General features: G+C 39.5%; 1 protein-coding gene across 2 annotated transcripts in view; it reads left to right on the top strand.

Annotated features, from left to right (window-relative positions):
- The window catches only part of LOC125458512 (A disintegrin and metalloproteinase with thrombospondin motifs 2-like), a 219,260-nt gene that overhangs the window by 168,457 nt on the left and 22,950 nt on the right, over positions 1–27,853 (top strand). For both annotated transcript variants that reach the window (XM_048543837.2, XM_048543838.2), the window contains 7 exons: positions 3,566–3,709; positions 5,246–5,378; positions 9,819–9,932; positions 10,653–10,798; positions 17,840–18,015; positions 20,820–20,953; positions 24,312–24,435. In XM_048543837.2, the coding sequence (XP_048399794.1) occupies positions 3,566–3,709; positions 5,246–5,378; positions 9,819–9,932; positions 10,653–10,798; positions 17,840–18,015; positions 20,820–20,953; positions 24,312–24,435 (971 nt within the window). The remainder of the gene's footprint in view (positions 1–3,565; positions 3,710–5,245; positions 5,379–9,818; positions 9,933–10,652; positions 10,799–17,839; positions 18,016–20,819; positions 20,954–24,311; positions 24,436–27,853) is intronic.

Genomic DNA, 27,853 nt, shown 5'->3' with positions numbered 1-27,853 from the left:
CTGAATTTGTGGGATTTTGCAGAAGCATCCTGGTGATATTTATTTAGGGATTTGAGGTGCCTACAGTACATTTTTCATGTCACTGACTCAAGAAGAAGGGCAGATAGAACTACTACCAAATAGGCCATAAGCTTGTTTCTAGGTTTGAGGTCTTTGTCGTCAAATTTCTAGTTTTTAAAGCTTCCAAAGGTGGCGCTGGTACACTGGAACTGAAGTTGAACATTGTGTTGATATCTCCCCCATTGACAGGATTCTTTGATTTATCACATCTCTCAAATTTGATCATTTGCCCCACCATTTAGTTTGAAATCTTGTCTACTCCCCTAGTTATCTGGTTTACAAGTTCAGGTGGAGTCTGTCCCGTTGACACAGATCCTACTTACCCCAGTGCTGGTGCCAGTGCCCATGAACTAGAATCCACCAGTCTTTGAGCATGTCTGATTCAGAGACTTGTTGAAACTCATTGATAAGAACCCACTAAGTTGCATAAAGAAATAATTAAAATCCCAGAACACAATACTAATGTGGCTTTATTTTTCTCCGACAGTTCCTTGTAAAATAGGAAGGAAGTTGTATTGGAATGCAAATATATGATGTGGTAGAAGCAATGTATTTTTCAGTGTTTGCAGTACCCTTGGCATACTGTCAGTGCCAAGTCCAATTGGTTCAGCTTCCTGTGGGTCAGCAGGATGCTCATAGCAGAATTTTGCTATCTGCAGCTCGCACATTTGCAGCCAAATTACAACATACCAACTGTTAGGCTTGCTGCTGATTCTGGCTAAGGTTTAACTATCAGCTCACATGGACCTCACATATAGATCAAACTGTTGCTTAGATCAGTATATTTCACACTCCCATCTCATCTCCCATGTTACAGTTGCTTGATGGAAATGATTATCATTTATATAGCACCACCCAGGATGTCCCTAAAACACTTTACAGCAATTAAGTCCTTTTTGATATAAAAGTGAAAAATGCTGAACAGACACAAGAAATCATGCAGCACCTATAGATAGAGAAAACAGAGCTAATAATTCAGGCCAAACTCTGAGTGCATCAAAATACTTTTATTGTTTATAAAAAAATGTAGCACCCAACTTGCACATAGCACAGGCTACAAACAGCAATCAAATGATGACCTGTGAGTTTAGTGACTTTAACTGAGAGATAAATATTGACTGGGGCACTGGAAAACTCAGTTTGTTTGAATGACTCTATGAGATCATTTTCATTCTCCTGTGAGGACTGGCAGGGTTTTGCTTTCACAACTTGTCTGTATTACAGCCTGTCCAGCAGCATTCCCTCAGTACAGCATTGGCCTATCAGTCTGGATTAAATTCCTAAGGGTCCAGAGTAGAGTTTTGACCCATGATTTCCCGACTCAGACATGAGCTGGGCTGACGTATAGGAGAATCCAGAAACCCTTGTTGTCTCCATGAGGATAAAGGTGAGCCACCTGTCTCGCTGGTAGCACTACGTCTGGTATCTCTTGGGATTCAGGGCAGGCAATCCTGAGGAAGCAGTCAGTTAGAGGAATATTGTACATGGATGAACAATCAGCAATGATATTCAGGATTGCTGTGAAATGATCTTCTAGGCTTTATATTGAGTATTTTATTTGGTTGTGATTTCTAATGGCCATTTGATAACAGCTGGTTAGACCAAATATATAGGCAAATGCCCCACTTTCAGGAAGGGGTTTCAGACAAGGATTAGGCTTTCTTTTGGCACATTTATAGGACAGATACCCGTTGCTCTGGGAATAGTAGGATGGGGATGGAACTGGACATGAGGAATGCCTTAGGGGATGGGTAGGTAGTTAATGATGTGCATTTAATATGATAGGTGAGAAATCCCATGAGGTCTCTTTGTGAGAATCCCTCCAGAAAGCTCATGCAATTTGCACTTAGCCAAAAAAACCAGAAAATTCAGCCAATAGTCATGTCTTCATTTCAACTTTGCAGTGACTGTTTCAATGATAGGTGCTTAACTTTATCGCATGATTGAACACACAAACCCCGTTTTTAGGTAACAAAGTGTGGAGCTGGATGAACACAGCAGGGCAAGCCACATCTTTCTGCCCCTAAGATGCTGCTTGGCCTGCTGTGTTCATCCAGCTCTTCACTTTGTTACCTTGGATTCTCCAGCAACTGCAGTTCCTATTTTCTTAAGCCCCATTTTAATTCTTCAGTCAGGAACACTGAGTTGAAGAATTTTAAGCGGCACAAATTTAAAAGTGCTTGTTCGCACTCTCCCATTTTCAGTCAGCCTGGTGGTGGGGGAGGGCTGCGGGGATGTGGGCTGCATTCAGAATCGTGGCAGACCTGCCCAAGAAGAACTGCAGAGGCTGGCTGTTACTGAGGCAGGCTGAGTGCAAAACATGCCTCAGTACAGCACAATCCAACAGTTAAAACAAAATAATACAATTTAAATCATTCCTCAATTTCTCATTCCTCACGATCCCTCACCTTCGGTCCCACCCCCGAAATCCAATCCCTTTCCATATTCCATCCATGCCATTTAATGTCCTCTACTTATCCCCTATGCTTCACAGTCCTCTTATCATTTACTCATACCCATGGCTCCTATTGCGCTCTACGTCCATCTTGTCATATCCCACAGCCCTTAAACCTCTACACCAACATCATGCCTGATCCAAGCCAGGCACCCATCCCTTTCACCTACCATGCCAACTCACCTAGTATCCACAGTTTCCCATACACACAGGAAAAAAAAATAAAAGTTCATTATCATAGACAGCTCTTAGTTGAGAGGAACACATTCAGATTTGGGCAGATCTTGAGTCTCCTTGCCACTTGATAAAAACAGATTCTTGACAGGCCTTGACATGTTTGACAGCTCTCGATAGGTTTGAAAACGTGTTGTCACTTCTTGACAAGTTTTAACTTATCAAGAGTATGTTTGAGAGGTTTTTCTCCACCACACCCCCCCCCCAACCCTCTCCCAACAAAGGGTGTTTTGCCACCTCTCACCAACCCACAAAGAGGATGCGGGCCCCCTCCAATGGATGCCTGTTTCCCTAGGAGTAGAAGAAGTACCCTTTGTTGGGAGGGGTTTTGGGGTGTGGTGCACGAAGACCTCTCAATATATCAAACTTGTTCAAACTTGTCAAGAAGTGGAATACATTTTTCAAGGGGGCCTGGGCCCCCTCCAAAGGATGCCTGACCCCCAACCCTCAAGGTGTTCTGGGATCATAATCACTGGAGTGGGCAGCATAGCTTTCCAAAATGATATACGTTGCTCTGAATTGGTCTGTCATATTTGCTTTAAATTCTTTGCTGCTGAATTTCTAAACTGGGATTAAAAAGATGACAAATGACCATTTTAATGCCAGCCATCTCCATGAAGCTGTGATGCCCACACTGACTGCTTTCCCACTCCTGAAAAAAAAGGTGTGTTTGGGGGAGGGACTGGTGATTTGGGGCTATTTCTAACATTTTTGCCGCAGTGAAGAGCACTCCAACTGGCAGAAATCTGGGCTATACAGTGAACTTTAAACAATGGTATAAGTGATCGCCTAACTTTGTATTTTCCTATCTACTAGTCTAGGCATGGAACATGATGGCCAAGGCAACCACTGTGGCGATGAGATCAAAATGGGAAGTATCATGGCACCATTGGTCCAAGCTGCATTCCATCGTTTCCATTGGTCCCGTTGTAGTCAACAGGAGCTGAGCCGATACTTACAGTAAGTGGAAGGTTGTTGTGGTCTCACAGTGGACAAAGTAGCCGATGTATGACCTTCCTCCAGTCAAATATAGAGAGTTCAGTAAGTCTAGCCCAACAGTACTCACAATGTTCTTTTTGAAACAGATGTTATGTGTGTTTACTGTCTTCAAAAATATTTCAGAGTGATTTTCTTTATGGTTAGCATTGCTTTCCTATCATTACCTTCAGAATAATGTTAACTTCTGGCAGAGAAACAAGCACGAACATCCGCCTTGCCTTTTTAATTTTCTTCCCAGAAAGAGATCATAGAGAGAAAGGAATATGATACAAAAACACAGGAAGCTTTCACAAGCATTTTGCTACTGTTCTTTCCTAATTGGCTGGACCATAACCTGTAATTCCCTACTTAATACCTTTGGGGAGCACTATGAGCCCAGGAACTGCGATGGTTTATGGGGGCTCAAAGACCGTGCAAGAGCATAAAAGGCACATGATCCAAACTTTGGTCAGAGGCAGGTTTTAAGGAATGACTTAAACGAGGAGACAATAGAGAGGCCAAGACATTCAAGAACAGAATTCTGGACCTTAGAGGCTAATGCTGAAAGTGTGACTACCAGTGGTGGAGAAACTATTGTTAAGAGGCACAAGAGGCTAGGATTGCAGGAGCACTGAGATATTGGAGGAGATGGTTACAAACTTCTGGCAGTCTGAGGCAGTGTCACAATTTGGAAATAAGAATGAGAAATTAAAATTGATATGTAATCTGTTGGCCAGTCAAATTATTGAATTAATATATGTTGATCCAGCTCCTTAGCCAACATTGGCTTCTTCCACAGAGTCCAAAATTTGACTATCAAGACAAAAAGATTCCACTTTAATATAAAACCATTATAAGCGTATACCTTTTGAAGCTATTACATTTCACTATTGACAGCTCCCATGACAATCTTCCAATGGCAGGTAGCTTTACTGTTGGCACCCTATGCCCATGATTATAATTCAGCTTGTCCAGAGAATGGATCAGGACCACAGCAGGAACATCATCGCAGTTAGACATCCCAGCCTATTACATATCTTAATGGTGTCATGGAAAATGCAAACCTTGCCATTTTTAGCGTACATTAAATTGATTGTGTTATGTTGAGCTATTGTTTTGGCCTGCTCAGGGAAGAGGACTGACAGGAACCCCTAGGGTAGTGCTGAAGCAGATGGAATACTTTTCTCATTAAATCACATAACCCTACCATGGCCTAGAAGTAATATGCAGTTCAGGTTTTTAAGGCCTGTAAACCTTGCCCACTCTATAACGCCACTGGAATTTGCCTTTGTTACAATCACCTTCCACTGGCAAATAGGATCCTCCCGGGAGCTGGCTTTGTGCATGTGATGAGCTGACCTAGGACTACAGTGAGGATGGGCAGGAAGTGGAGAATGCTGGCCATGCTATCATTATTACTTAGGGTCTAAATCATAAAATTTTACTTGGATATTTCACATCTTTTGGCTGGGCAATAACATTGAGAACAAGTTGTTTAAATATATTTTTTCATTGCAGTTCATATGACTGTCTACGTGATGATCCATTTGAACATGACTGGCCATTGTTACCACAACTTCCAGGCATCAATTACTCTATGAATGAACAATGTCGCTTTGACTTTGGAATGGGCTATATGATGTGCACAGCAGTAAGTGTAATCAGAGCTCTTTCAGACTTATGCAGCATGCATCAGATGCACTCCATATTTGGTGTAGAATTTCTATGGACACTGCTTTCTTACTGCAACTTATACAGAACCCTGAGTGATCTATTGCTAACAAAAGAATGAAGGAAGCCACTTGTAAAGCTCTGTAAACTTACCAATATCTGCAAATACCATTTATAAACACAGCTGCATTAAATGGTAAAATAGTCTGAAGCTCTGAATTAGGATGAACAAGCCAAAACAATTCAGAGAATCTTGCCAGTTACTATTATTTATGTTGTCTAGTTCTAGTCAGTATATTCAAATTAGTAAAATTGTAGTGGTATCCAGGTTGCATGTCATCTATTTAACCCAGTTTCTTGAAATTTCCCTCCATTTACAGGCCAGATGAAATTGGCAAATGTGGAGAACCTAGGGAAGTTTTAAACCTTTATATTTTCCCACTTACGAGCTGCAAAAAAAGTTTGAAATTTCTTACACAAGCTGGCATAAAATGTTTGAAATACGAAGCATTACACAAGTTGATAGATAGTATTTTCTGATCATACTATGTTAAAGCTTCAATATGGCTTGATTTAATTGCCACATTGTTGCTCACTTTTAAAACCTTTCCTAAAATTTATTTATAATGTTATGATCTCAGTTGAGACCAGAAACTCAACAAAAGAAACAAAATCCTAGTTATTTACTTTAAAAATGAAGTCACAAAATTCCTTGGTTTGATGCAAAATTTTTTTTACTGTATGAGATCCAAACAAAACAAACCATATCTATTATCTTGGGTTACCACCTATTCCATAAAACCCAGACTCAGAGAAATGCATGAACATACAAGCAAACTGTAGTCAATTATAAACCATAAATTAAACATGAAATGGTAGATATTAACTAAGACAGAGTTACAAATTGCCTCAGAAGCCCATCCAACATATGTGCCATTAATCTTAGCCACAATGTCGTTCAAACTTGTCTTATTCATAAAGAATTTCATTTCCTTGTAGAGTTTTGTCTGATCCTTTGTCAACAGCAGCCCACAACAATCCAAACATGGATAGAGTTTTCACTAAAAAAATGACACACATCTGCCAAATCTCGTCAACTCTGCTCATGGTTGTCTCAAGGGTGGATGTTATTTTCATGTACTAGAGACAACTTCAGCAACTCCATGCTTGCCACTTCATAGCTCCTGGATCTAGCTTCATCTTCTTCAGCCTCGCTGTACTACGCAGTGGAATCATCACCTGAGTTCTCATCTATCTGGGTTCTTAAATACGCTTTCAACAAGCTTTGGTCTGCCCAGAAATCCTGGTTCCATTCAGCTTCAATTTAGTTTCCTAAGTGTCAGTTTCCTTTCTCAATCAAGGTCTGAAAAGATACAAAATTTGAAACCATAGATTCCTTCACAATAAAACATTGGTAACGCAGTGTGGAGCTGGAGGAACACAGCAGGCCAGGCAGCATCAGAGGAGCAGGAAAGTTGACAGTTCAGGTTGGGACCCTTCTGCAGACTCCAGCACCGGCAGCTCTTACTATCTCTGATTGAGTTCTAACCCCACTGCAAAGCGTTTCTGAAGAAGAATCCTGACCTGAAATGTTAGCCTTCCTGCTCCTCTGATGCTTCCTGGCCTGCTGTGCTCCTCCAGCTCCACACTGTATCATCTCTGACTCCAGCATTGGCAGCTCTTACTATCTCACAATAAAATCTGTTAGGGCTTTAGATAATCTTAGATAATAGCATGCAGTTAGTTGAGTGATTAACTGTAGAGGTTCCTAGATGAAGAAATTTTGAGCAATGGCGCTTCAGTTTCTAATAATGAGAGCATAAATGTTCCACAGCACATTTCATGAAAAAAAATTGCATTAATTTTTTCAGTGTAGAGTTGGAAGTTATTGAATTTCCTTGGTCGTTAGCAAATCTAAGCAAATAACACTCTTCTGGTCCAGTTGGCAGCCTCGTCACAAGATTCAGGTGCTGATTCCTTTTCCAACATTACATCCTACTTTCTGTAAAACATACAGAACTGCGAAGCATGTACATAAAACCTCTATGCATTTGTAGCAATGTTGTACATTTTGAAGAAGACCAAAGTGCCTGACTCTGAGACTTTAGTACATTATCATTGAACTATTTGTAAGGATATATTAGCTGTAAGCAAAACTTAAATTGTACCTGCATTATGCAATGTCCTGTTCAGAAGTAGGAACCATCAAGGGCCAGAATACCAAGTGTGCCAAAGCTTGTACCTAAGTTGTGCACACCTTTCTGAAGAATATGCATTGTGAGCCACTTCCATTGCCTGGATCAGAACCTTTATTGGAACAGCACCAAGAGACTACAAAACTGCAATTATATGTCTGAAGGATACTTAGTCACAAGGAACAAATTCATTTCACTTCCAAACCATCAAATTATACTGCTATCAGTGTGTATTTCTGACAAGACTATAAATGTGAAGACTCTTAATTACAAACTTGTACACAATATAAAATTCATTTTGAATAAAATTCAGCAAAGCACAGTCTGTATAATCGTTAGCTGGGCAATTTTTGGACATTCATATCCTTCAGCAATTTTCTATCTGTGCTCACTTTAAATGAGGATAAATGATTCACTGCATAAGCTTAATGATCTGACTATAGTTAAAAGGATGTATCAAGCCATTATTATGCAATTATCCAATTCTTCAAAACCTTTATTTTGATGTGAGAGTACTGCAGCAGCTCATTTTGGGAGGAAGTTCAACATTACGTCTGTCAATTTTGTAAAATGAAAATTAGAGGCATTTGATATTATTATGACCAGATGAAGAGATGAAGTCAACTTGATCATTTGCAATAAATATTTTAAATACTTTGAAACACAGCTATCACACTTAAATTAAAACATAGTTGGCTAGAAAATGAGAGAGCAAGCTACCAAAATTCACTTCAGTGAATGAAAAAGGAATTTTACAATCTTCTAACTCCAATGGAAAATAACAAAATCATGATGTCAAACATACATACAAATATGGATAATAAGCTTGATGAAGCCATGCTGACTCAGCCCTATTGTACCATGTCCTTCCAATTATTCTACACTCTCATCCTTAATAATAAACTCAAAAATCTCACCAATGACCAAGGTCAGGCTAACCGGCCTATAGTTCTGAGGAAGGGTCACCGACCCGAAACGTTAACTCCGTTTTTTCCTTCACAGATGCTGCCCGACCTGCTGAGCCCTTCCAGCTACTTTGTTTTTGTAACTGGCCTATAGTGTCCTGTCTTCTGCCTCCCTCCCTTCTTAAACAGGGGTGTTACATTAGTCAGTGATAATGGGAACTGCAGATGCTGGAGGATCCAAGGTAACAAAGTGTGGAGCTGGATGAACACAGCAGGCCAAGCAGCATCTTAGGAGCACAAAAACTTTTCTGATGAAAGGTCTAGGCCCGAAACGTCAGCTTTTGTGCTCCTAAGATGCTGCTTGGCCTGCAGTGTTACATTAGTCACTTTCCATTTCCCTTGGACCCTGCCTGACTCTAGAGATTCCTGAATGAAAAGGAGAAAATAACGCCCGGCTCTTACTTACAAATCCATACTTCCTTTACTCTACTGTATTGCTCAAAAGTAGCTGTTGAAGTATAACTGAGGGTGTATTTTTGATCAAATTCTATTGTATTTCCAAGCAGACAACCAACAGGCAAGCATTTCATCTCCCAATATATTACATTATCATATAAGTGTGAATAAAACAGGGAATATAAATTTTTTGGCATTAACTCAGTTGCTTTGTATTGATAGCTTTGGATAAAAATTGTAATTTCAGTGCAGATGGTTTTGTTTATTCAACATAGGCTTCATGAATCTTGCTTCAGTGTCTGATCAGGTGACCATTGCAGCCATTTTAGATCCATGTGCCGTTCTTTTTAAAAACACATTTTAGTCCATGAAACCTTACAGGTATAACAGTCAGATGATAGAAATTAAGATTTGATTGTCTATTTTAACTCCTGTTGTAGCAGCATTTAAATCCCTTTATAAAAGTTGCAATTAGTAACAATTGTTACAGTGCTTTTGACGATAGCGAGAATATAAATTAAAAACTGTGATTTGGCAAGCTTTGAAAGACCCACTGCAATAAATTGACCACGACATTACCCTGAATGTACATGTTAAATATCCAAAAATTGTGCAGATTTTTATTTCTGCTATATGAAAGCCCTCCTGTCAATGTCTTTTTTGATATTATGCCATTTTTTTACTTGCAGAAAAAATGTACTAGGAATTTTGCATCCTTAGATTAGCAAAGAAAAATTATCACTGATAGGTATATAAGTGTCATGTAATCGTCTTCAATGCTTTTTAATGTGCTATTTTATTTTGTGTGGCAGCATTTAGAAGAAATGCATTCTCCCTAAACACCCTTACATTTTGTGGTTCCAGTTTCGGACCTTCGATCCCTGCAAGCAGTTGTGGTGTAGTCACCCTGACAATCCATACTTCTGCAAAACCAAAAAAGGTCCTCCACTGGATGGGACAATGTGTGCTCCTGGCAAGGTAAAGTCATATATCCAGTTGTATCGACCGACCTCTACTTTTTTCTTTTATGTGTAGTCCTATTTACTTTTCTAAGTCAGTAGCAGACATTTTGCAATGCATTAGGACGATGAAAGAATTTCAAATGTTCTGTTTGGAAAATGTAAGTTTGAAGGCAAGTTGAGCATGATGAATACACAATGATAACAAGTGACAGGATAACAAGAAACAGGGAATAGCTGTTCAAACAATTTATTAACATTATTTTCAGTTTTTACAGTAGATTTGGGCAATTTCACTGCTGTGTAATGCAATAAGAATGATGCATCTTAACTCAAAAATGCAATGTCAGGAACAGATTTCTATGATCTTCATCACTAACATAATCCAGTGCGATTATATCAAGAGGCGAAAAGTAATTTCACGGCCCAAATATTCTCAAGTTCTGTGAATTGTAGCAAACCTCCAGGTTTGCAACTAATATCTGAACCCTTTGAGGTGAAATTACCACCTCGAGATGACTCCTGTCTACTAATAATTTTTTTTCTACTTAAGTTCTTTGGAATTTATGTTAGCACTTTATAGTTTCATTCTGTTAATACAATTGTCCTCTTTATTTTGCTAGTGGTAGATATTGTTGTTGTTTCCACCCAGGGTGTGACATACATTTGAAGTGTAATGTTCCGAAGGGAGGAAATTTAAATTTAAATCTAAATTGTGCAATTTTGTTTTACTTTCTAGCATTGCTTCAAAGGTCACTGTATCTGGCTGACTCCTGACATACTAAGACATGATGGAAACTGGGGGACATGGAGTAAGTTTGGGTCTTGCTCTCGAACTTGTGGAACTGGTGTACGCTTTCGGACACGCCAGTGTGATAACCCATTGTAAGTAGGTTTTGACACAAATAACTAGTTACATTTTATCATTGAGTGTGGTTGATGCAAAATTGAAATTATTGATTTACAGTAAAAATGACAGATCCTCAATGAAAAAGTCACCAATGCCATTTTTCAATACAGCTCAAAATCTATTTGCAATAGAAATTAAGTGAAATAGATGACTGAATTTTTTGTTTAGTTATCTTACATGATTTGTGATACTATTTCCAGTCTAGGGAGTAAAACTACTCAATGATTCATTATATTGCCAGCCCTGATTTTGACCATGAAGAAAGCTGCCTATAAAAAAATATGATAGTAAGAACTGCCAATGCTGGAGTCTGAGATAACACAGTGTGGAGCTGGAGGAACACAGCAGGCCAGGCAGCATCAGAGGAGCAGGAAAGTTGACATGTCGGGTCTGGACCCTTCTTCAGAAATAGGGGAGGGGAAGGGGTCTCTGAAATAAATAGAGAGGGGGGGACAGTGATAGCATGTAGAAAATGGAGCGATAGGGTAGGAGAGAAGATGGACAGGTCAAGGAGGCGAGGATGAAGCTAGTAAAGGTGAGTGTAGGCAGGTAGTGGTGAGGATTGGTCAGTGGGGTGGGAGAAGCAGATAGGTGGGCGGGAAGACGGACAGGTCAATGAGGCAGGGATGAGGGGGGTGCTGGCCTTGGGATCAGGTCAGGGGTAGGGAGATTTCTAGCTTCAAAGCTCGAGATTTTGAAACAGCATCTCATATTCCGCCTTGGAATCCCACAACCCAGTGGCCTCAATGTGGACTTTATTAGTTTTAAAATCTCCCCACCCCTGACCTCATCCCAAGACCAGCGTCCCCTTCTCATCCCTGCCTTAGTGACCTGTCTGTCTTCCCTCCCACCTATCCGGTCCTCCCACCTCACTGACCAGTCCCCACCCCTGCATACCTACACTCAGCTTTACTAGCTTCATCCTCGCCTCCTTGACCTGCCCACTTATCCACTCCTCCCACCTCACTGACCAATCCCCACCCCTACATACCTACACTCAGTTTTACTAGCTTCATTCTCGCCTCCTTGACCCGTCTGTCTTCTCTCCCACCCTATCTGCTCCATTATCTACCTGCTATCACCGCAACCCCCCTCTCTATTTATTTCAGAGCCCCCTTCCCCTCCCCCATTTCTGAAGAAGGGTCCTGACTCGAAACGTCACTTTTCCTGCTCTTCTGATGCTGCCTGGCCTGCTGTATTCCTCCTGCTCCACACTGTGTTATCTATAAAAATCTAGCAATTTCTGTGGTACAGATTTCACCTTAATTTACATTAGCATCATCAAGAAGGGTAAACTGCTAATCAGAGTACAATACTCACACAGCAAACATGCTCGGAAGCAAAAGCACATATTTTTCTTCACATTTTAAGCATTTTATAAGAAACAAAATAATTGATTAAGCCATAAAATTGCTGAAATTAGAATTAGAATTCGCTTTATTGTCACATATGCTCACATGGCTACAATGAAAAGTCACCACTTACTGTGCCATCTTAGGTACCAAGCTACCTCAGTACAAATGCTTATGGGAACAAAATTAGAAAAAATAAAGGAATAAAATGTTCAACATAAGACTACAGAAAATTAACTTGGATTCTTCATCAGAAAACTACTCCATTTAAAATTAGTTTTGCAGGGCCAGAGAGAGTCTTTAGCAGTTGTTACAAATTTATCCAGCATTGAAAAACCAAGTCAGACTTTCTGGAGATCACTTTTATATGTGTTTTAACACTGTTGTTATGGAATAAAAGAGCAGATTCTCTCATTAGGTTTATGATTAATTGCATGCTGTGGGGACTTCAACAGCACACCCGATACATAATAGAAGCACTGACAGAAAGTCTGAATTCCACATTTAATTGAGAACTTGCAGTGTCTAAAAGTTGTAGTGAGTTACAAAGGAGTAAAGATGGCAAGCACTGACAGTTTCATTGTTACGACTACTGCAAAACCAAAGTCTTGCTATAATGTAAAATAATCTGGTCTTGCATAAACTTTAGATTATGCTGCATGAAATAAATAAAAGAATGTCTTTGTTATAGTTAAAACCATTTGATTTAACCATAGAAATTTGATGTCCATCAGTAAGAAATGAGAACAACACAAAAAACAATTGAAAACAGAATAAAATTAGCAGTGAACTAAACCAGTCCTTATTATAAATTAATTTATTTATCTTCTTTATCTGGGCCATGATAAATAAAGAATATAATGGCTTGGAATTTTCCCTTAGCTTGTATTAATTCACACAAAGACATCCAAATCAGTGCAAGTTCTGCTGCGCAATAAATTCAGCACAAATTGAATTTCTGCAATTTTCTGCTCTAATTTAGGGGTGGCACAGTGCCTCAGTGGCTAGCACTGCTGCCTCACAGTGCCAGGGACATGGGTTTGATTCCACCCTTGGGCGACTGTCTGTGTGGAGTTTGCACATTCTCCCCATTTCTGCATGGGTTTTCTTCGGGTACTCTGGTCTCCTCCCACTGCCCAGAGATGTGCAGGTTAGGTGAATTGGCCATGCTAAATTGCCCATGTGTACATTAGGTAGGTTGTAGGGGGTTGGGTCTGAGTGAAATGCTCTGAGGGTCAGTGTGACTTGTTGGGCCAAAGGGCCTGTCCCCACACTGTAGGGATTCTATGAAAAGAATAATATCCCTATGAATTTAGAAGACATCATGCTGTATGGAGTCCCTTCCCCAATCCATTCAGAAAACAGTACAGACACTTGGTCCAATTAATCTCCACTTTGAATTTCAGCTAAATGCACAACTTGCAGGCTTTTAGATAGTTCAGCTGCTGCTTCTTTAGGCACATAAACATCACGTCTTAAAAGAGCTCTTAATTTTAGAAAAGATGAGAAACTGGCTGTGTACCATTATGACTCATTCTTTTGAAGGCTTTTAAAATCTTTTTAGTTATTTAAGATCAGCTTACTCACAAGTGGTGGACTTTCTGAGTGAAAATGTTTATACTTATGTGAAGTGGTGAAAACATTTACAGCTGTGTTAATGAAGCTGCATTGCTGATCTGAAATATATAAATATATATAATTTTCTTTCTTAAAATAGTTTCTAAGATGCTCCTTGTTTGCGGCCAGATTTAATGTAGCAAAATACAAATAAGTTGACCAGAAACTTGAGGAAAAAATTCAATCTGTAAAACTGGGTTCATTGAATATGCCGAAATTGTAACGACTCACCCAACCACTCCTACACTTATCTCAGTTGTTTTTGTTTTACTGCTGTTTTGTTCATCTTTCCTTCAGTTTCTCTATTGCTGTTTTCTTTGGGTGGCCTCCATTTTAATTCCTTCATGTTTCTCTGCCTGGTTCATTCTTCCATCAAGTGTTCTTTTGGGTGGAATTTAGCAGAAAAGAGTTCAGTCACAGGCTGTAGCCATACCTTGGAGTGATGTCTGCAATGGATCCTATAAAGACTACAGTTAGTTTTGGCAGGTATGGGGCTTTGTTCCGGGAGTGGAATCCATTCAAGGCTGTCATACCAGTGGATTACCAACAACCTACAAATGTCAACTGGGTCTTTTCCTGAGATTTGAGGAACAATGTGCATTTTTTTCAGTAGAGATTTAGAAATTTTTGGCAGGAAATGGGATCCATCAAGTGTTGCAAGATGGCATCAGCGTTGGAAAAGATTGGGTTATAAACTGCTGGAAGTGTGTGGTGCTATGAAGTGTAATGGTAAGACTCTAGCTATCTTAAAGGTGCAAGTCAGAACATTAAAACTGAGTGCACGGATACAGGGTCAGAGTATGACCATATAGAGAAACCTAAGTTTCACTCCAAATCCAGCATTTCTCAATTCCACAGGGTGGGATTTTCAGATTTTCCATTGTTTGCACATGCTCACTTTACAAGACACCTGGCTAATTAAATCGTCAGTTGCTTTCACTTAAAATGGAGTTTGGAGTCCATAATGTCCGGAACCCAGAATGTGGGATTTGGCCAGGCTGCAGCTGGCCTGTACTCCGAAAATTCCTTTGTATTGCCAGGCTACCCTTTTCTAGAGCTGAGACATCCCTGTGGATATAATCCCAGAACACTTTGGGGTTGTGGGTCAGACTTTCTTTAAGGAAGTTCAGGTAATTCTTTGGGGATGGAGTTCAATGATCTTTGGGAGCCAGAGGAAGGGCTCATCTACCCTTCAGGATTGTTAACTGTAGAGAAGAGTGTGTCTAAAAGATGCACAAATCTCTAGGAACTGTCCACCTTATCATGAGCCATCAGGACCTGACAAGGACTGTCAAGGAGTATTGGCACCTGTTTGGTTTCTGGGGAATGTTAGACCTGAGAGGACTGTCTAGATGTGTCAAGATCAGTCAACGCCTGCTAAAATATGTTTTTTTTCATTTCAAACAGTGCTTTTCTTAATATCGTGTGTAGGCCATAATGTAGAACTTTGAGTAATAGAATTTTAATTTTGCCCTGTGTGCATGGGGGGCGTGGAGATACTCAGCGAATAGCTTGTTAGATGAAAGAGGATCGGATGGTGAGTAGAAATAGGTACTAAGTTGGCATGAGTACTATGAGGGTTCGTGGGAATGGATAGAGGTCTTTAGGTGATACAAGTATCATTGATGATGCCTAGGGCGTGTCTGGGGTTGAGAGGGATTGACGAAGGTGTGAGGAATATTTGCTTATTTTATTTTGACTTTGGCAACAGGGCTGAAACACCAAAGCAGGGTTTCTACCCAGCATCCTCCCCCTCAGGAATTGGCAGATTTTTCAGCTCCTCCACCACACACCAAAACAGGAGCGTGCAGGCAGCTACGTTTACATCTCAGGTTTTTGGAGTTGGGATTCCTCCCACCTCACACAAACAACCCAGAAGTGTAAATCAAATCATAATGTGCTGGCTTGACATGAGTAGCAGTGTCTGGTCTTATTGCAATTGTATGCTAAATGTAAACTTTTAATATATTTTAACAGTTGTATGTGATTGTTCAAATTATTCTGGAGTTTAGCTTTGTAAAAGAAGTATTTCAAGATTGAGATTGAAGGAAAGGGTTTAGGTGAAAGTGATTTATTTTTAAGAAATTTAATGCTCATCCAAAATAGATCAGTGGGTCTTGTGTGGCATTGTTCAGAGTCAGTCAATGTAAGTGCTCTCAGTCTGACATCTTTGTATGATCTTTGCACCAGCAGAGGCCTGCAAAATATTTGTGTTAAAATTAATATACTTCACAAATGTCACCTTGTCGCCCTTTCTGCCAAGCCATTCCTTCCTAGACTCTGCCCTCCTTCCCATGCTTTCCCTTCAATGTCATGCTGTCCCCCCATGCCAATTCATTCTTCCCATGCTGCCTCTCTACCATCCCCTCCATCTCATTTCTTTCATTCCAAACACATTCCATGCCATTCCCTCCTCTCCATCCTATTCTATCCATACCATCCTTTACATACCACCCTTCTCTTGACATGCCCATCCCGTTCACCTTGTACGAGTTGCACCATCCCCCACCCATCTCACATCCCGCCATTTTTTGCTACATCATGCCGCTTCCTCATTTGGCTCCTCCCATGTTTATTCCCATTCCACAACTCCTGTCCCACTCCCCATGCTGCCTTCCCTGCCCTACTCATTCCAGTCTCCAATCCCGCACAGGGACCTTTGCTGCTGCCTTTCCCCTCTGTCAACCTCACATTGGCACTGCCAAATCCACCCTTTGGCAGGCACACATGCATCTTCTACTCCAGTCCTTCACATACCTCACTTGTGCCAGTCTTGTCCACCGACTCAACCCTCCAACCAATCAGAAGAACGTAGACAGAAAAGCTTGTATTATTAATGTAGAATCTGATTCCTACTTTTTATTTTTCTGGCTTTTTTTTGTCTTTAAGAATTTATTTTTCCTTACAGCAGCACCTTAATTATTTAAATAAAACAAGGTACTATGGATGCCGAAGATCTGAAATAAACAGAAACAGAAAGTGCTGGAGAAACACAGCAGCATCTATGAAGAAAGAAACAGTGATAAAATTTAGAGTCAAATCACCCTTTAGCAGAAAAAAATCTAATTCTGACAATCTTCTGGGTTTCATTTTAACCAATCGTTTTCTTCATTTTCACTTTTCAACACCAGACAGTGCAATTGATTCAAACTTCAAGCTCTATTGACAAGCAGTTGCCAATTTCCCAGTTTAGTGTTTGAAAATTTGTTTAGGAGTTAAACAGCAATGGGAATGGGAGTTGCAGGAAATCAATAAAGTGGGGTTTTTGTTCAGTCGGCTCTGTGAGCTGGGGCAGGCAGGTAGGATACATAAATGCATCTGCTCTGATCATGAGCTGGTATCAGGTCTTGGGCACATGTGGGATGATTGGTTAATAAAACTGAACAAGAAGTCATCCCTAAAATCATTTCCCTCACTTCACTTTCTCATCAAAATGTCATTGCTATCTCCTCCCTGCCTCATTGATCATGCCATTCACCTACCATTTCCTTTCACTTTATTGATTTCCTGCAACTCCCATTCCCATTGCTGTTTAACTCCTAAACAAATTTTCAAACACTAAACTGGGAAATTGGCAACTGCTTGTCAATAGAGCTTGAAGTTTGAATCAATTGCACTGTCTGGTGTTGAAAGGACAGAGAGGCATGTGTCATGGCAATTATCCAGGACTTTCATGCAGTCCTTGAAATTTAAAAGTTTAAAAAGGTCAGATGGATTGTTAGTACCAAACTGCATTTTATGATTGGGGTAAAAATATATTACCAGTCAATAACAGCCTTTCACATCCTGACTATTTAACCATAAGTAGAACATCCCACTCTATATCACACTGAAGGTACTTTAAAGTACGTCTGACTTTTTATTTTCTACAAGATGATGATTTGTGCGTTAGTGCACTTTAGGTAGCATAAATAAAAATGTGATTTGGACAACCAATTCTGTGATCATTTATCGTGAAAATTTGATGACACATAATATTTTATGGCTAGAGCTTGGTTAGCTAGCCTTAAATGTCGTGACTATAAATTTTTTGATTTCCTCCCCTAGACCTTCCAATGGTGGGCGAGAGTGCTCTGGACAGAGCTACGAGTATCAGCTTTGTAACACAGAAGATTGTCCAGAGCATTTTGAAGACTTTAGAGAACAGCAATGCAGGCAGTGGAATAACAACTTTGAATATAACAACAGCATGCACCAGTGGTTGCCATATGAACATCGTGACCGTAAGAAAGTTTTCAATATTCATGGCTGTGGCATTTTGTTCCTGAAAAGTTGCTAGTTAGCAGGTGCACAAAGTTTAGGAAAAAAAAGCTTTGGCAGCTTATAATAAACACAACTAAGTATAGTGTTCCATGCATAAAATTGCATGTTAAGTGGAACTGAAAAACCTGCAATTTCGTTTGCATCCAGTAATGCTGTTTAGCATCAACATGTTGGATATTGTAGGGACTTAATTTGCAAGGTATTGTTAGATGGCAGCATCACTGCATGTCACATGCCCACTTCGCCTGTGTCATCGAATAAAAGTAAACATGATGGTGAATGTTGCTACTGGTATGATTGTGCAATCCAGTAAAGCCAACTTCAGATTTTGAAGGTGTTGGATGGCACACCCCAGCTGCTATCATCCAAACCAAGGAAGGCCTACTTATCCATCTCTGTATAATCACCTCCAGTGCTACACTGTCTCCAGGTAAACAGGATGTCCTGTTGTAGGGCCCTTGTTAGGGAATGGATGAATGCCCTGCATCTCGGGAAGCCAGTAAGAAAATCAAAGAAATGGCAGGGATCCAGTAGGACTAAGAAACCCTGGGCACTTATGCTTGTGATGTGTTTCCAATTCTGGATGTGTCAGCAATATATGAAATATGCTGGAACATTGCAGAATTATTTTTAAGTTCTTTAAAGCACTGTTGAAACAGTTACCTTCATGAAGCCCATCATTGGGAATAAATAAAAGTGCTAGGTATCAAACACGGTAATTTGCAAACTTTGTAATTGTGCATATTGTGTGAAATAAATCACATTCACAACAAATTCACATTGAAATAAATGTAGGCAATGCTGTTGCATTTGATATTGTACAATACGTAAATACTCAAAAGTAGTGTTAGAATTGTTTGAGATATGGTACGTGGTTAGTGCAGCATGTGTGGAATGAACAATAGCAACATCTGCTCCTCTCTTGTCTGGATATGCTGTTTGATGGAAATTGATTGCCATGTTTATTCATCAACTCAATTATTGGTGCATCATCCAAAATCAGAATAACTGAAGGTGAACTAGAGCCAACAATTTTCATATTGCAGTTTATAAAGAATGATAAATATTCCAAAGTGAAAGACAGATGGAAATATTCATACTGGGATGTAAAATGGACATAAACTATTCGTGGTTTGGCTGATGGATCACTTCTCATTCCAGCTTATGGTCTTCAGTCCTTTAATTGAAGCAGTTAGGAGAATGATTTTCAATCTGATCCATGGTATTAGTGTCTCTAGAGATGCAAGGCTATTCACAGAGTCGCATGATTTTTCACTTGTGCAGCAGTGTGCTTCACATATGTATCATAGAGTTGTACAGCATGGAAACAGACCCCTTCAGTCCAACTTGTCCCATGTCAACCAGGTATCCTAAATTAATCTAGCCCTATTTGCTAGCATTTGGCCCGTATCATCTAAGCTCTTCCTATTCATGCACACTCCAAATTCATTTTAAATGTTGTAATTGTACCAACCCCCACCACTTCTTCTGGCAGCTCATTCACACGCACCACCCTCTGCATGAAAAAGTTGCCTTTTAGTCCCTTTTAAATCTTTGCCACCTCTCACCTTAAACCTATGCCCTCCAGTTTTGGATTCCCCTATCCTGGGAAAAAGATCTTGGCTATTTACCCTAACTATGCCCCTCATCATTTTATAAACCAGTGGTCACCCCACAACCTTTGACATTGCAGGGCACCTATACACTTATGAGCAGAGGAACTTTGCATTTGTTTGGGTTGACCATGAGTGAATGATAACTCAGGCCTGTGTGGAAACTTTTGATTTGCTGTTCAGTCATGCAGTTTAGTGGAAAGAAACCTAGGAAGAAATTATTGCAGGTACTGTAATCTGTACTGAAAACAACAAATGCTGGAAATCACAGCAGGTCAGGTAGCATCCATGGAGAGAGAGCAAGCTAATAACTCTGAGGAAGAGTTATCTAGACTTGAAACATCAGCTTGATTGTAACCTGGTAGGTTACAGTACTTCAAGTGCATATCTGTGTACTTTTACTTGTGATTAGTGTTTCTGCCTCCACTAATCTGTCACCTTTTGCATGACAAAGTTCTCCTTAACTTCCTTCTAATTTATCCATCAATTATTATCACATATGTACACTTCAGTTTGGGGAAGGCTCTACAAAATGCAAGGAATACCCATTGGGACATTACTGTCTGGGTAAACCGAAGACAATAACCTTTCCTAGGGACTTTACCTTGAAGCCATTGGGAGATGGGTGTAAAGAATGTTTTGAATTAATATCAGTGTTGTGACAAATATCTTTCGCTTCGTCACTCACAGTTTCCTCAGGTGGTCTGGTCATGTATCAAAACAGAGCTAACGGATGGCCATAGCCACCTTCTGTCATTGAGTCACAGCAGTATTGAGACCTTCATTCCAGCAGGATGTGCACAGTTGGGATATCCAGTGTGCTTTCAATTTAAAAAATGTTGTTTTTCTTTAATGTGTCAGTAACAATTTCAGTAGTGCAACTTTGCAAAACACAAAATGCAAAAGCAGACAAAGATCACACTACTAAACCTTGGGATTACATATGACTGCCTTCTTTGTCAAGAGACCAGTCAAAGTGATGCTGAAGTGGGTGCAGCGATGATAGATTGCTAAGATGGTCAAGTGATCATCTAAGCTGCACTTACAATAAAAAAAGAATTTTCAAAGACGTGAAAAGTTGAGTCACTCTATCAAATGGCAATGTTAATTTGTCAGTAATATAATCAATACCTCTCAACACCTCTCGACAGCTGAACAAAGGTGCTTCCTCACCTGTGAATCAAAAGAAACCAGGGAAATTGTTTACATGAAGAGGATAGTCCATGATGGAACACGATGTTCATACAGTGACCGATATGACATTTGTGTTCGAGGTGATTGTGTGGTGAGTGATGCGATCTTTCGTATAACGTGGATAATGAAAGTGACAACTTATGTTGAATTCTGTCAAATATGCATTCTATCTAGACCAACCTGAACTCAATAACTCAAATGGATTCCAACGTACAGATACAACAATCTTTGAAAATCATTTCTCACAAGTAAGAATTTACAGAAGATAAATATTTTTAACATATTCCACTTTATTAAGTGAATGTGTCCTTTGCACAAACACGATCTCTTCCATTTAAAAATCCTAATATACTTCTTCAGTGGCTTTGTTCATGCTGACTTAGGGACTTGGCTATTCATATCATGATGGAATATACAGCTTGAGTCGCAACAGTGAAAGCACTTGCCTCTTTGGCTCAATGTTGAAACCATTGGCCTGCTCTTAATTAAAGGAAATTGTTAACAGGACTCACTGCTCACACTACAAGGGAAAGGGTTATGACAGACTCTTGAATAGTGGGGCATATCTTACCAAACTGACAAAATTTTTCGAGATGGTTACTAGATTGATAGAGAAGCCTTAAGGGTAGAATTTTAAAGCACTGTAGTGTGGCAGACATGAGGAGGGTCCTCCTATCTCTTCACCTTATGATTAGAAGTCTTTGTTCAATCCCCAGATTGTCTCCACTATAGAATCTAAATTTGTGGCTTAATTAGAAGTACCAGATTTTTTGGATTATTTCTGTTTTCCTCCTGTTTTAAAATAAATCCTGTTTAACCATTTCCGGTGGACAAAATACATTCAGTTATATAAATACTTCAATTTTTGGCATAATCAGCAAAACACTCAACTAAAGTTAACATTTTTAAGCATTGCAAAGTGGCCAAATATGCATTTTCTAATCATAGTGATAAAATGTAACTAACTAAAATAAAGTGCAACCTCCATATATAGCTGTATAATATATGCACACCATATTGTAAGCAGTCTGCTTCTCAGACTGTGCCAATTTTGCAATGAAATAACTAACGAACAGGATCGAGGAAGAAGTACTTTAATAAAAGAGAAAAACCACATCATCTTTCGTTAACAAATATGGAAGCAAAATAATTCCTTTAACTCTGGCAAAATGGTACAAATGAAGGCATTGAAAGATGTTTCTTTTTGAACTTTAGATATAGTCCAATAAAACCCAGGTGGAATTTAAAATAGTTTTTCATCTAAAATATTGCTTTTACAAAATTTCTCAGGCTTATTAACCTGGTCACTCACAGCCTAGACAGAAATAAGGTTAGGGCTTATTCAGGCCTGACCTATATCCCTGGGAGAGATGGTACCTGTCCTGACTTCAAAGGAAGCTGGTCCCATGAGAAAGCACTGTTTTGACTTGATGACAGCAACTCTCAGGTATGACCTAGGAGAAGGATTGGATTGTGTAATGGCAAGAAAGGCTGATCTCCAGGATTGTGGTGTGAGTGCTTGGCTCTTCAGAAAAGTTAATAATTTACACTTAATATACAAAACTTTGTAGTGACTGAGGTAGTTATTGAAGAATTTTAAGTGACACAATCCTAACATCTGTCTTGGTTGCCAATGATTAATTTTATGAAGGGGTCATAAACATGTTAATAACCTTATACTTACGTGTGGCCATATCTAACACTAATTAACAACAGTTAAAGGGACTATCGCTTTTCAGTGCAATTTTGATATCCATTTTAGGTATATACCTGGATTATTTACACAAATTGGGTGGATGCCGTGTAACTACTTGGCATATTTTACACAGTATTACACACTCGACAGAAGCATAACACAAGCCTATGCCTACCTTATGCGGCCCCCCTTTAGGTTGATGGTTCAAGATTTGAATGTTGTTGCTTATAAAGGAGAGGTAGCTAGAGGACATAAGGAGGAAAAGCACATATGATGGCTGTTTCACTTCTTTTTTGTGTGTGTAGTTATTTACATATTTTGACAATCTGAGCCACATTGCAATGGGGTGATAGCAAAGTCAAAATACATCGGTTTGTCAATTCCAAAACAGCCTGAGAACAAGCTTGTAGAATCATAGAATCCCTAGAGTGTAGAAACAGGCCCTTTGGCCCAACAAGCCCACACTTGGCCATTCAGTCGACCCCACCCAGACCCAGCCCACTATAACCCACATAATCTACACTCTCTGAGCAATTTAGTATGGCCAATCCACCTAACCTGCACATCTTTGGGCTGTGGGAGGAAACCCACGCAGACATGGGGAGAATGTGCAAACTCCACACAGACAGTTGCCTGATGCTGGAATTGAACCTGGGTCCCTGGCGCTGTGAGGCAGCAGTGCTAACTGCTGTGCCACCCCATGGTAGCACAGCTTGTGTTTCAAAATATATTTAAAGAACATGTTTCCCAAATCTCCTTTTTTCGATAGACCCTGCATTCATACAACAACATTGAAATATTCTTGCTTTCTTTTTGTAATGGAAATACTAGCTTAGTGCTGTCACATGCAAATGCAAAATGGTTGGTGTACAATTGTTATAGCTAACTCTTTTTCTCAATAAGGCTATAAAATGGCCTGGCTAAATTCTTGTTGATCTATACATTCAAAATTGTGGTATGCCTGGGAAATACATTTACATTTTTTCTCAAGCATTTGGAAATGTAAAGATTAACTAATGTCAATTGTGTCTTGATTTCACAATTAAACATAATAAAGTAAACAGCATAAAATAACAAATTGCCAATATTTCCCTTGGCAAATTAAAATCTCAAGGTTCCATAGTGACTAACAACTGAGAGGTGATTGAATAGTAAGATTTGGTACTGCAAAAAATTGATGTTTGAAGCATTAACACAGTTTGCTGCATGGAACCGTCTGTAGAAAGTTGATTGGAAAATTTTCTGAGATGATGATTTTAGCATGAATAGACCCCGGTGAGATGGGGAATATACATAGAGTGTACCCACTAATTGGTAGAGAATTTGGGCTTGTTATTACTTTTGACCCGTCCCTAACAATTCTTTGGAAAGATATAACTGTTTACAAATGTAGTATTACATATATCATATCTAACTGATTTTTTGAATACATCTAGAAAATAATAACTTATAATGAATAACGGGACACAACTGAAGATATTCATCTACCCTATTTTTAAGACTGCATTACGTAAAATGTGAGAATCCTGCAAGTGCCAAAGGAGTCTATGAATATAGAAATCATTAAAAAGTGATTACCTAGTTTTAGCATCTACAATTGTTGGACTAATACTGTATAATACTGTGTCTCAGTGAGCATGTCCTTCATATTAATGGCTTTCTTAAATATTAATGCTTATCTTCAACAAGATCCTATTAATGTTACTCATAAATTTCCCAAAATGTAAAATCTTGTGTTCTTTTGATGTTTTAGAAAGTGGGCTGTGACAAAGTGTTGGGCTCCGTTAAAAAGGAAGACAAATGTGGGGTGTGTGGTGGTGATAATTCGCACTGTAAAATAATCAAAGGGACATTTTCCAGAGCAGCAAAAAAACCAGGTTTGTGTGTTTGTTTATTATTTATTTTTTCAAAAATTGCAATTAAAATATTGGAACACACTGTCTCTATCACTTAGTAAATGAAGACAGCAGTGCCTGCACTAATTACACAATAATTCTGATAATTAGTGGTAAGTTATTTGATTGGCATAAAACTGCTTCAGCTAAGGATGTGAATAGCAGCTAAACTTCCCATTCAGAGGCTTCACCCACTGAATTTGGTGTTGAGGGAGGAGAGAATGGGTGATCCAACCTGTTAGCAGGATTGGACAGAGGCTGGACTAGAAAGAGCAGGCCAGCTCCATGATACTTTATGTCAGTAAATATAACTCCTACGATAATGCTGACTACTGGAAAACAAAACTGAGTTGCTATTTATGGTGACTATATTATCGGATATTTCACTGATCTCACTCCCACAATGAGAAACCACAGATGAAGGAAGAGCAGGCTAAAGACAAAGTTAACGTACTAACTTTGTTAAAGTACTAATGCACTCTTGGAATATATTTTCAGCTGGAAAGATAGCATCTGGGAATTTAACCCCCAGAATCCATGGGATTTCAATTGAAAATCTAACTTTAATTCTAAATAAGTGCATGGATTTTGCATGAGTTAAGACAGACTCTCCCACACCGCAGTGTAAAAATTAAGGGGGAGCTCATCTTTGCTCAGTCAGTTTAGCAGGCTGTCAATTTCTAGACAATGGCCCTTTATTTGTATTGGGCTTTATCTTCTTGGTCTCCAGGTAGTAGTTCTGTCTGAGAGCTGCCAGCCCCTTGGAGGATGGGATCTCACTGGGGCCAAGGTTGACAGGCCTTGGCAAGAGGAGTTTGGAGCCACATGTTGGACAGAGCCTTAATTGGGTAAAACCAGATGGCCCATCTGACACCTCCCCCGCTCATGTGTAAAGTTAGAGTGGGGAAAGGAGTGGGCTGACCAGCAGTGGGCGCGTGCCAATGACAGATAGTATTCTAAATTTAAGGTTCACCCACATGCTTTCCCACCTGTGGTTGGCCCATAACATTCAACCCAATATTTTGAATCATTAGGTTTGGAGATGGACAAGTCAATGGTTGCTGTCGGACATTTATGTACATTCCTGCAGTAATATAATAGTTTAAATTGTCTTAGTAAAAACTGGACAATGTTAATTTGATAATGATATTTCATATAATACACTTCAATATTCTGTGTGTTAAAATGGAATATGTACTTCACAATTATTTGACACTCTATCAGATTTTGGAAAACTTTATGTGACATAAAACAGGCAGCCAGTTCACTACAGCCTGTCTTAGAGTCATGCCCAAGATGTATTTCTCCTTCTCCTTTGTGGTGATATCCCAAAGTTTTCTGTTCCTTTCAGGTAATGATACAGCAGGTTGCAGCTGCATTGATATCAAAACCAGAGCCACAGATGAGAGGTAGATAGAGATCATGAAGAACAAACTGCAGCAGTGGAGACAATTTTGGAGATCAGCATTGACCACAGTTCCAAATTGTGGCCAGTGCTATATTTCAGGGCTGAGCAGATGCACCAGCTATTATGAGAACAGGCAGCAACTTGAGATGTGTAGATATGCATTCAGGACCCAGTAGAAATCTGAAGACAGCAGCACATGAGATGTTGGCAGTCCCCCTAAAAAGACTATCCCTGTGCATGGTGGCGGGCAAAACCGAACTCCCCGGATCGCCATCAGAGATGCTTCCTGCCAGAAACTCTTGCCACAAAGCAAGAGACAACTCTGTCCAACATTTGCAGTTGAGCTCACCTCATGCTATACACCCCCAGAACATTCCAACAAAGCACTAGGATACCAGCTGGGGAGACATGATTAGGTAGAAACTCACTATTCTCAGTAAAACTAGCCACCTGATAGGGTGGAAACAACTTACAGAGGAGAGAAATACACAACAGTCAAAGTAATTGCAGAAGCCATTGACTTACATATCAGGAAAAGAAGACCGACATTTATTATAATGCCATTCAGGATGTCCCAAAAGCATTTTAAAGCCCAATGAGGTACTTTGGAAATGTAGTCACTATTGCAGTGTAGGAAATCTGACAATCAATTTTCATGCAGCCAGCTCCCTCAGAAAGTGTTGTGATTATCATTAGAAGTCTCTTTACAAGTGATTTCACATTTGAGGCTTACAACACTAGGATAATCACTCATCTATGTTTTTCAAATAATATCCAGTTTTTGTCCCTCTGAGATGAATATCCTATCCAAAACAGGCCACTTAAAGTGAAGCACCCTGTCAGATCTTCTGCAAGTGCCAGCTGGATTCTGTGTTCAGGGCAGGGTCTTGTAGCTGGTAGTGTTATAAAGCGGAGGTTGACACTAATCCCCCAACCTCGCACAACTAACACTGAAACACCCAAAGAGGAGCACCTCGCCCTATAATCTGTAAAAAGGGTGTGAAAAGGTACCTTTCAGCAACTTCAAATGGTTAAATAGAATAAATCCCTGACACTCATTTCACAATTAATAAGTAACAATTTATTTATCTAACTCTAACAGTGAACAAATTAACTAAACTATTAACAAACGGAATAAACCCCTTCTAACTATTAACTATTCCCAAAGGAAGCAAGATTCTAAAGGTATGCTGTTCCAAAAAATACAAGTCCCAGTTATGTAAAATAAGAAAAGAGACTTTAGCCTCTCAAAATTACAGCCAGGTTACATGTCTTCCAGAATGTTCTGTTCCTTCTCCGTCGAATCTTCTGTCGGGACTATTAACTAGTTCTGCCGTTGGTACCTGTTGGTATTTAGATGATGTTTTCTCTAAGACATAGAGGAGGCTGTGAGAGCCAGCAATCCTAGACAATGGCTCTTTGATACTGAGCATTTGTAAATTTTTGTCCACTGGATAATCTTTTATATCTTGGTTGTCGTTCACAAAAGACTGTTTTCCTGCTAAACCTAGTATTGTTCCGTTACCTTATCTGGAGGACGGTTAATCTCATGAATTCCCTTTGCAGGTGAATTCTTCCCTGTTAGCCCATGCATCTGCCTTGTATCACCATTTTGAAGACCTTTTAAACTCATAAATGTCCTTCATTGAAAGTAGCTGGTTTATTGAAACAAGTAATTTCTTCCTCATCGTATCCTGGATTTCTGGACCAAACAAATGCTTTTTAATTTGAACAAGTATTTTCTTCTACGTGTGTTTCTTCAATACAAATTGCATTTAACACAATTGAAGGTTTCAGATCGCTATTCCATAGAAAGAGAAACAGAGTTAACATGTTGAGTCCAATATGACCTTTTTGTGACCCCTTCTCCAGCAGCCTTTGTTTTAATTTCAGGTTTTCAGCATCTGAGGTATTTGCTTTGATTTAGTATCCACATCAGTTAAAATGTGCTCCATATTTGATAACATCATAATTTAGTCACTAATTCTCTCT

The sequence above is a fragment of the Stegostoma tigrinum genome, chromosome 13 (assembly GCF_030684315.1).
Source record: "Stegostoma tigrinum isolate sSteTig4 chromosome 13, sSteTig4.hap1, whole genome shotgun sequence".
NCBI lineage: Eukaryota > Metazoa > Chordata > Chondrichthyes > Orectolobiformes > Stegostomatidae > Stegostoma > Stegostoma tigrinum.
This window is presented reverse-complemented; position numbering and strand designations above follow the sequence as displayed.